Source organism: Cydia fagiglandana, chromosome 12 (genome assembly GCF_963556715.1).
Source record: "Cydia fagiglandana chromosome 12, ilCydFagi1.1, whole genome shotgun sequence".
NCBI classification, from domain to species: domain Eukaryota; kingdom Metazoa; phylum Arthropoda; class Insecta; order Lepidoptera; family Tortricidae; genus Cydia; species Cydia fagiglandana.
Window position 1 is genome coordinate 2377876 of NC_085943.1, and position 11469 is coordinate 2389344.

Genomic DNA, 11469 nt, shown 5'->3' on the forward strand with positions numbered 1-11469 from the left:
CTCCCGCCATTTGACCCAAGCAGCGGAAATTCGGGCTTTGACGTCGCTGTCGATGTCCCCGGTAGTGCTAAGTACAGATCCTAGGTACTTAACTTGATCCGTGCGCTCGACCATGTCCACGCCTATGCGGACGGGTAGAGGATCTGTACTATTGCAGGCCATGTACTCTGTCTTCGCCACATTTAGTTTAAGACCGCCGTTCTCCAGCGACCCCCTCCATCTGTTCACACGCTGGACAAGTCGGCCCTTATCAGAGTCTGTCAGCGCGATATCATCAGCATACATGAATAGCCACGGTGGCTGCTCATGGTAGTCTCGGATGCTGGCTGACAGGGCGTCTAATATCACGCTAAACAGAAACGGGCTGAGCACAGAGCCCTGATGTACTCCAACAGTGACAGAGAAGGGGTTGGTGTCACCAACAGCGGTCCTGACTATTGAATCAGAATCGTGGTACATGTCCCGGATAGTGTCAATATAGGCCTCAGGTACAGCCTTGGACCGCAGCGCCCACCAGATCATCTCACGAGGGACACAGTCAAAGGCCTTTTCCATATCCAGAAACAGGAAATGTAGAGGCGTGTTCTTTGCTCTGTATCCCTCCATGAGGGTCCTCAGGGCAAATACAGGGTCCATCGTTCCGCACCCTGGCCGAAACCCATATTGACACCCCGAGACTGTACACTCCTGTCGGAGCCGAGCATCGATTATGCGCTCAAAGAGCTTCATGGTGTGAGACATAACCTTTATACCGCGATACTTGCTACACTCCCGCACCGAGCCCTTACCTTTGAATACTGGAGTAATGATACTCAGCCTCCACTGGTTGGGTATCTTCCCGGTGAGGAGTATGCGGTTATAAATATCAGTGAGTATGCTCACACCCTGAGAGCCCATCGACTTCCACGCCTCTATAGCGATTCCGTCGGCTCCGACAGCATTCCGATTCTTCATGCGGCGAAGAGCCGCCTCGACTTCCTCCGGCGTTATCGGTGGCACTAGTCCTTGATTCGGAGGGAGATCCGGAGGTTGCACCTCTTTGTGCTGGTTATTCAGCAGGTTGTGGAAGTAAGAGCGCCATCTCTCCTTTACCGCGCGATCCTCGCATAGCAGGTTACCGTGAGGGTCATTTACGCAGCGGCACTTGGAGATGTCCTGCGCCGCTTTGACCCTCGATCGTGCCAACTTATAAATGAACTTCTGCCCCTCAGACGTCTCCAACTTATCGTACAGAGGACGCAAGTGGTTATGTCTGGCTCTGGCTACAGCTTGTTTAGTGGCACGTTTGGCAGCCCTGTATGCCGCGTGGTCTTCAGGAGATCTGGACGCTTGCCACTTTTTAAAGAGGGCTTTTTTCTCCCTAGTCTCCCTCTGGACTGTGGCGTCCCACCACCAAGTCTCCTTGTCAAGCCTGCGACCCCCTTTAGACACCCCCAGCACCGCCTTCGCCGCCCGTGTGATGGCTGCCTGAGTTCTATCCCAGATTTGCTGTACGGAATGGCCATCCGTCACAACACTGAGGTCGTTGACAGCGGCAGCAAACTCATGGGACTTGGTTCCTTCAAGCAGCCACCACCGGGTTTGGGGGCGGCACTGCTCCCGGTATGTGCCTCGGGGCTTGACGAGCAGGTCCATCACAAGGACTCGGTGTTGGGCAGTGAGACTCTCTCCCGGTATGACTTTACAGGTGGCTACTTTGCCGATATAGTCTCTCCGAGTGAGAAAGTAGTCGATCTGAGTGGCGCTCCTCCCGCTCCTGTAGGTGATCAGATGCTCGGATTTCTTTTTGAAAAACGTGTTCACGACGGCTAGATCAGCAGCCGTACACGTCCGGAGAATTTCTTCCCCTTCGGGGTTACGGCTCCCGAAACCAAAACCACCGTGGACACGCCCAAACTCCTCACACTTCTCACCCACATGACCGTTCAGGTCGCCACCCACAACAACACTCTGCGACAACGGGATGCTTTGCAGCAGTTCCCCGAAATGCTCCCAGAACATCGCCTTGTCCGCATCGCTACAACCGGCCTGTGGGGCGTAGGCACTTATCAAATTGGTCACGACCCCTTCGATAAGCACCTCTACAACCATAAGGCGGTCGCTTATACGCTTTACGTCCAAAACGCTATCCCTGAACTCCTCAGAGAGCACCACCCCCACTCCGTTGTCCCCACTCGGAGAGCCCGTGTACATCAGCTTGTATCCATTCCCGATGTTCCGGGACCTGTTGCCTTTCCATCGAGTCTCCTGCAGGAATGCCACTGCCACCCTCCGCCTGGCGAGTACGTCGGCTAGCTCGCGGGAACGCCCGGACAGCGTGCCAAGGTTCCACGTGGCAAAGCGGACCTTTCGGGCTAACGTCTTTGGCCGAGCCCGCCCTTGACCCGGTAGCCCTCGCCCACTTGTCGCAGGGGTAGGGCGATCCCCCTGCGCGCCGTTATGCGGCGGCGCCCTATCCGTGGTGCGTTTTCTTCTTCGATTTTCCATTTTTGTTTGGTGTTTTGGCTTTTTACACGCGGCGACTACCATCTGACCCGCGCAACCCGGGCAGAGCCGGGAGAAGCCGTTTCGCCATAGCCTCGTCCGTTTGTCAGCAGGGGGACCGCGAGCAGGTGAGGTTGACTTGGGCCCAGAGGATGGTGGTAGGGCCCCGAAACCCCCCCAAACCACAGTAACCATGACACCGAAATTTTTATCCAAGAAAATAGGGCTGTGCGGCTACTGGACAGTGTTGCCACATTAAAAACTCGGCTTCCTAGCCTTACTTTCTGATATACATAGTTATTTATCGGGCTACTGCATGGTTCCTTGTCGGTCATAGGTACTTAATACTTACGTTTACGGACATAACATGCACTGAGAGAAAAGTACAACAAAAACACACTTAGAATTACAAAAATAAACTTAATCCGGGGACAAGGAGAGTTAACTAATAGGAACAAAATTGACTTTTGCAATTTCTATTAGTTCTTGCAATTTCTATTATCTGTTTGTTGAAATTATATTTGGGATTACTGAGCTGTTTGTAGAAGTAAATAAACTTTACAGAAATAGTGAAACGTCCATAATTATTAATAAAACTTAATTTTTTCCCCCAGTACAGAACTGTTTTTTAATTCCTGTGGCCTATTTTATAAAGCTACAAGTTACAATTTACAAGCGGAAGTCTCTTTCTCACCCTATGTATTAGAACGAGACTTCCGCTTGTAAATTGTAACTTGTAGCTTTATAAAATAGGCCACTGCTGGTGATGATTTTTCTCTCAGTGTGGGAAGCTTGATTTTAATTTAATAAATATTGAGGGGGTTGGGGGAAAGCAAGTAGGAAAGCGAACCCTGGCAAAGGCCGAGATAACACTACGCTAGGAAGAAGAAGAAATATTGAGGGGTGAATTTTTCAATAACTTTACGTGGGTTTCATTGAATGGAACCCAATTTCGCCTACATTTTTATGGTTTCCTTTATGTAACGAAAAACATTTATAGATTGAAACGGCTAATTAACGTTACACAATGGAATCGATAAGGCATAAATAACGGAAAAATCGTGGTCACAAATAAATTGTACTTAAGGAAAGAGGAAAATTCATACCTCAGTAGGGAATCGTAAGAATGTTTTGCGATTACTCCAAGTGGAAAATTTTGCAGAATTTCTCCGTCTGCAAATTAGTACTAGCATCATTCTTTCCTTTGTTTGTGGCTAGAGGCACAGAAATAATAATAGTACTAGGTGCAGAAGACTCACTCTCTAACAAAACGCATCTGTTACGATCAGCCGGCCTAGCCAAGGTTACAATCGCTATCGCTTCGACAACGAAAAGCATTATGTCTCTCTATCACTCTTCCATATTAGTGGGACAGTGACAGTTGCGTTTCGATCGCTACGGAGTGTAAGCGATCGGCATCTTGGCTACGGGGCCAGGACAGAATGGACAGATATGGCATATGGCTGCTAGGTGGCGACAGCGCCACGCGCGGCTTATGGCCAGCCACCAAAATTGGTGTGGAACGGATGTACTTGTAGCTAGCTGTTGCAAAGCGACGAAATCGTGAAGTGAGCCACGCCTGCTAGAGGTAGACACCTAATGTTAATGTTATTTATTTTCAGATACTCCCGGGACGAGATAATCGGCGAGGTGGTGGCGCCACTGTCGACGCTTCAACTGCAGAGCGGCGAGGCCATGGCGCTGTGTCGCGAGATCCAACCACGTAGTCTCAAGGTACTGTCCACTGAAATCCATCCTGATTGATACTGTTAAGGGGATGGGCTAGTCTAGTGAGGAAAAACTTTCACTTACGAATAATAGTATAAGTATGAACTTTTTCAAATTATTGTTCCTTGCTCTATATGTAAGTAGGTATACGGGTCAAGTCCCAATTTAAAAAATACTTAAGCAAAATAATGCACCGGGTCTTTACGGCAACAACAAATTTATTTAAACTGAAATAATGAAATACAAAATACACATATGAAGCTAGTTGGTTGGTAGTGGTGGGTTAGAGCTAGGGCTGCGGTAGGCCCGTCGTCAAAGCCTAGGATTTTTTTTGTGGATTTAAATCTGTGCCATGTACCGCGTATGCACATGCTTGTTGTGATTTTTGATCTAAGCCAGCCCATTACGACACCTGTCTTTACTCCTCAAAACAAATAAAATATTAGTGAACCTTTTATATTACCGACCGGTTACGAGAAGTGCTAAAATGGCGGTCCCTGATATTCCTGGATTGCATTGAAGATCATTTTTTTGCTTGCGGGCAGGATCTAGGCTAGCCAATCACATTGTAATAACTTGAGCCGAATTCGACATGTACAACTGTCAGATTTCGCATCCACGTCAAATCAACAGTTGATTTTATTGCATACTGGGTGTTGATTCCATCAACGGTGGATAATATCATTTGGTACAACCAAAACTCCACTCTAAACTTAAGGGTGGTTCGGTTTGGTTTGCTTGTCACCCTAACTGTGGATTGTTAATGTAAAATTTTGACATTGTACGTATTCGAGAACTTAATGATTTTCCCACATCAACGGGAGATCAACGCGATAGATCAAACATCGCTTGTCGAATAGGGGTCCTTGTAAAACGTAATTAAGAAGTGTAATGTTGCAGATGCGCAGCGTGGGCCGCGGCGAGGTGCTGGTGTCGCTGTGCTGGCAGCCGGCCGCCGCGCGCCTCACCGTGGTGCTGCTGAAGGCGCGCAACCTGCCCAAGATGGACGTCACCGGCCTCGCCGACCCGTAAGGACCTTTTAAACTGCTACTTACAGCAAAAAAAAATACTGGAGCATCTGTTGTGCCGCGATACACTCCTCAGAAACTTAACCTGTGAGACTGGCGCGGCTGTTAACGCCGCTGCCTTCAGGGCATCCTTTATTTAAGAAGAAAAATCAGAAACCCAATTGGTTATTTGGGTTTTGAACGAGAAATAAACCTATCGTAGTCTTCTATCTATCCGTCTCCTGTCTTTGATAAATCTGCTAATATGAAAAGGGATGGTATGCTCCATTCTAACTGTAAACAATACTTAATAACTGTTGATATCATATGACTTATTTTTTTTTCAATTTACACTACATTTTTAGAGTACCTACTGTGTAACGAAAATACCAACTGAAATATGTTTAGTTACACAGAGGAATACTTTAAACTAATGACGAATTAAGGCTCAATTAAAGCCTCTCACGTAAGCACGGCAGTTTTGATTTTACCACCAGTGGAACCTGTGTTGAAACGTCGATAAATAGAGGTAATAAAATAAATTCGCGATAAACCCGTCTTTAAATGTGAGTTAATATGTTTACCCCTAAACTTTTCAATTTCATCCTCAATATTTATGAAATCAAACGTCATAATATGTGACGTTCCATGGTTAAAGGTACCTTATGGCGGCTGGGCTGGCGCTTATGTCGCATAGCGCCGCAATAATATTGGAGCGGCGGCGTTAATTAGCGTAAGCGCCAACCGCCATAAGGTACCTTAACCCGTGGGACGTCACATATGCCAACGACACTTTTATGTTTTACCATAGTCTAATAAAACATGGTCTTCTCTTCCCAGAGTGACACAAGCCTACGTCACAATAACATGGCCGCTATATATAGCGCTATCGCATATTATCATATAACGCTGTCGCTTGATGACGTAGGCTTGTGTCAGTCAGGTGACCTAGAAAAGACGGGAAGAGAGTACCAGGCGGAGTATATTATTATACCATATGTTTTACAGATACGTGAAAATGTACCTACTGTACAATGGTCAGCGCATCGCCAAGAAGAAGACGCACGTGAAGAAACGCACGCTGAACCCCGTGTTCAACGAGTCGTTCGTGTTCGAGGTCCCGGCCGCGCCCAACGCCGCCCTCGACCACGTGGCGCTAGAGCTACTGGTCCTGGATTGGGACCGCGTCACCAAAAACGAGGTACATTCTCTAATAATCTTCTTATCCCCTTATTCATAAATGTTTACTAAAGTTGACAAGCCGATAATAATCGTTTGTCCCTTTCCGACAAACGATTATTATCGGCTTGTTAAGTTTAGTAAACGTTTATGAATAAGGGGGTTATTCTTTCCATCCTGTTAGTTACCTGTTACCCAGGGCCGTCTTAAACTATGCCGGGGGCCCTGGGCACATAAGAATTTTGGGCCCTTTTGGAAAGTAAAGAAAGCTAATTAAATTAACATTTTTCTACTATGATGTTCTATTTATTATGGGTAATCAAATATACTGTTACTGTCTGTCTTTCGGGCCCCCTAAGGATGTGGGGGGCCCTGGGCACGGGCCTAGTGTGCCCGCATGGTGAAGACGGTACTGCCGTTACCTCCCGCTGGGGTGTAGGGTTCGAATCTTTTTCTTCCACTGACTCCGGTCCGGACAACCGGTACAAGGAGCAGGATCGTCTTAAACTTGGCTTGACTTAGGGCCAGTTGCACCGACCACATTTGACAGACTGATCAACGTCGGCCGGCGCGCCCCCGCGCTTTACTATGAAACTTTCCATACATAAAAATTTAGCGAACTCTTTAACGATACGAACAGTTTGGTGCAACCGAGCCAACTATTGTATCCCTTGTGCAGGTGATCGGTCGGCTGGAGCTGGGCGCGGGCGGCGCGGGCTCGGCGCGCCAGCACTGGCGCGAGGTGCAGGCGGCGCCGCGGCGCCAGATCGCCGACTGGCACAAGCTCAAGGAGTGAGGCACCAAGTGCCCGCCTCGCGCCTGCCCGCCTCACTCAACTGACCCGTTCAATGTACCCTCCTTTAACCTGAAACTTGACTAATGTAACGTTTGTATGAGTCTGTCTCACGCCTTGGACGTAACCGACCTGGTAGGTTTATGTAACGTTTTTAGAACACCAGCCACTTGAGATTTTCCCTAAATTTGTATTGGAAAAACAAAAAAAAAAGAGTCCATCAGATAGGCTCAAGGATTGAGACAACATGATGTTGTCTGTAACGTCTATTTCACGACACCTTTTTTCTTTGGATGAGTTGAATAGTACATTGTGTATTAAGGGCGGGAAATAAGAAATTACGAACGAGTGTCAATTTTAAGCCCGACGCGAAGCGAGGGCTTAAAATGTTCACGAGTTCGGAATTTCTTTACCGCCCGTGGCACACACAATGTTTTTCATCACACTTGTAAGGAAAAAAAGGAGAATTAATAAAAACAAACTTCTGTATAAAACACTTTTCCGCCCTAGGGCGAAAATTTCAATTTCCCGCCCGCAAGCCCTACGTGTAAATAAGTGTTTTTCATCACACTTGCTCGGAAAAGATTTTTTCCGCCCTAGGGCGAAAATTTCAATTTCCCGCCCGCAAGCCCTACGTGTAAATACATCTTTTCCGAGCAAGTGTGATGAAAAAAATATTGCATCGTCAACAAATTAACAAATTATATAATTAATTCCATTGCGTAACGAAAACTTTCTCCAGATATATATATATGACTATGTTTCGTTACACAACCGAATAAATTGATGACGAACTAAAACCTAAGTTTCTTCGCGTACCTATGGAAGTTTAAAAAAAAAGTGTTTAAATTACTTCTAAATCTAAACTTTTCAGGATTTTCATCTTAATGACCACTGTTGAACAATTCTACGGCAATATAACAAACCTAACTTAAAGTAAAGAGGTACTTACCTGAAATCTACATCATATAGTTTTAAGTATCAGATTTTTTTTTTGTTTTCGAGAAAACGTATTCGGATCAAAAAGGTATCATGGGACGTATGTGGATTTGAATTAAACGTTACATTTTATCAACTGTGGGTTAGACGAGAGCAATCTATCGTATGCCATCTTTTTGACCACCCTTTTTAATTTTAATTTCTTCCATATTTATTTGCCTGACGCGTTTTTGGTAAAGACAGTTATTGGAGAGGTCAAATTTATGATACTTTGCTTTGAAATAGGAAGGAATGTTTTGCAATACTTCCATCCTCAATATTATTGGGAATGTCTATCTATTCGTAGTTATGAGCGTAAAACACAACAGCGCCTTGTTTACTCAAAAACTACATTCCGTTTATTGTTACGTACATTTATAGTTTCTTTATCTAAATATATATTATTTTCTGTGTGCGACGATTGATTTTGATAAATATTTATCAAAATACGTTTACTAGAACTCGTTTGTAGCCGGATAACAGGCACAAACAAGGAAAAAAATGTTATAATTGTTTTACGAATATTTTATATTTACTTCACTTATTATTGATGCACGTTTGTATAATCGAAGCTCGAAGGTTTCCCACCACCATGGTCAAACCAAAGTCCAAAGATATGGAGTTAGCTATAATTTTGTAATTATAATGTAGTTAGTAAATCATTCTTATTTCCAGACCAAACCGATATCAGGACCCGCTAAAGAATTACGCACACATCTTTGTATACTACTCGATTTTTCAATGTTTCAAAAACTAAACGTTTTTAATATTTTTATGTGTAGTTTAACTTGAATGTAGACACCGGGATCTCGTGTTTAATATAGATGTAGATTGTATTGTTTATTGTGAAGAAGTAAAACCTCGGTACTGCTTCGTTTCGACTCTACATATCTGTATATAAACACTTGATGTAACATTGGGAAGTAGGAACATATATTAATATATGTATTGAAGATATTTGGACAGTAAGTAAGCTACACTTGATGCAATTTAATCGCGATTTGATTCCTTAATACGTTTTTTGACGTTATTCAGTTCTTACAAGATTATTTTGTAAATTAGTAACGATGGCCATTGACATATGAATAGATAAATTATCATACAGTATCGTTAAGGCTTTGTAATCAATACAGGTATCTATAGATAGTAGCTTCACTACTGAGATGATACAGTCGACATCGAATACGTTGGTACAAAAGTACCTACAACATTATCTGAACACTGTTTGTTATAGGTACTCGTACCAAATATGATTGGGTGTCAACTGTATCAGTGTTAATTAATTGATTGAGTGGCAAATAACATTAGATCGTCAAAGTAATTGTGTCATTCTACTTATCGTTGGCATTTGAAACATCTCATGGTTGACGAAATGTTGAATGGTCCAAGTTACTCTTGGTGCATAAACTTGTAAAGTTACATATTTACATTTGTGGCCTTTTCAACCAAACCGGTAGTATTGTTGGGTGTCATTATGACGCTATAAATCTTCAAAATTTAAGCAAACTAATCGACAACAGACAAATCCGACAATGTGGTACTTTTTAGTTGAAAATGTCACATTTTGCGGCCCTTTCTAACTCAAATACGATAAACATGTCATAGTCGATCATTGTTGTCTATGCTTTATGGATGGATTTGAGAAATAGTTACATAGTTGAGAATTTTCAATGGTCTACAATAAATTTATTCATTTGTGTAACGATAGTTACCCATATAGGTACATGTATGATTCCTTGTCGTTACACAAAGGTAACAATTAAATACAATAGATAATATTAAATACTCTAAAAGGGTTAGTTAAAAAAAATATTTAATTGCCTGAATGGGGCCTCTGAATGTATTTAAGTGTGTAACGTAATATATTAAATTACAACAGTTTTTTTTTTATTTAATGAGATTATATATATGGAATGGACTTGTTTTTTATTGTTCATCTGAATTGGAATTAATATATAGTGACATATTTAGTTGATTGATTTTTTACAAAGAAAATTTAAGCGAACGGTTCATTTTCATTTGTTTTTAATAGAGTTCATTAAAATTTCAATGATTTAAACGTCCTATTTAAGCATAGACAACATTTTTTATCTATATTTATAATTTTTCAAGTAATTACATCTAGTATAACATCAATACTCAACACTATCAGTGTAGTCAGAAGGAAATACTATGTATAGAGCTAGGATAGGGAAATCAATCTATTTTATACTTACATTACGTAGTTCGTGGATGTAGAATAAATCTTTTACTTCTACAATAATTAAGTGTATATTTGTAAGCTCATTTAAATATCCACATTTATAAAAAAAAAATTAATTACTATTTAATCATGAATGTAAAAAAGCGTAGATCTGGTTAATCATCGTGGAAGTTTGCAACTTATACAAAAAATAAACAAAGTGGATATTACAGAATGACTGGAAATGTTTTAAAACCATTGCCTCATTAGGTAGTATTTTATGTGTTTAATATAATACATATTTAGTGTCACAATTTATCGTAAGTATGGTTAAAACATAACATAAAACAATTAAATAACTACCCATAATCTACGAAACAAAAACGAAACTACCTATTTATTTATTTGTTTAAACAAAAATAGACAGTGATGGAAATAGTCATGACCAATTATTTAATAATTTTTCATGTTGTGACAATAAATTGCACGATACGCAGCACAGCCAACAAATATTTCACTTAATCTTAAGCACTTGATTCTTTTTCGACATCTGCATTTTAAGTAAAAGTACAAATGATAGAAAGATACTTACTTACATTTATGAAAGAAAAATGTAATAGCTATATTGGTATGGTATGAAATTGAGCTTGATTGAATGTACCTGCCGAAAGCACTAGGTAATCAAAGTTCTGTGTACACGATTATCTTATGCCTATAACGAACTATCTTGTATAATACTCCATACTTCAACATTCCTTGGTGTAAATGTAAATAGTCATGCTTTAATGTTAATAACCGTTTGATTCTATTCTTAATTGTAAGTACACACTTATGAACCTAAACATAACGAATTCATAGATCATAAAGTTGTTTTGATTTAAAGCTTGTGACACAAAAATACCCCTATTTCGATATTTTGATAGATTAACAAAAGTTATTACAATGAATGCCTTAATATGTCTACTTTTTAATTGGTTCCATTGTGTAACGAAAAGTTTCATATAAATTGTGTGAAACATTTATGTTACACAATGGAATAAATTAAATTGTAGACATAGTTGGCCTTAATTAAGTAACTACACATTTTTAATCTATCGTGTTTCTAATAAGAATAACGT

At 41.7% G+C, this 11469-nt stretch overlaps 1 protein-coding gene across 1 annotated transcript in view; it reads left to right on the plus strand.

The window, feature by feature from the left end:
• The window catches only part of LOC134669369 (synaptotagmin-4), a 60793-nt gene extending 50035 nt beyond the window's left edge, over positions 1-10758 (plus strand). Inside the window, exons 7-10 of the mRNA XM_063526885.1 lie at positions 4107-4218; positions 5113-5240; positions 6228-6420; positions 7078-10758. Of these exons, the coding sequence (XP_063382955.1) occupies positions 4107-4218; positions 5113-5240; positions 6228-6420; positions 7078-7194 (550 nt within the window). The 3' untranslated portion in view covers positions 7195-10758. The remainder of the gene's footprint in view (positions 1-4106; positions 4219-5112; positions 5241-6227; positions 6421-7077) is intronic.
• Positions 10759-11469: the final 711 nt, after the last annotated feature.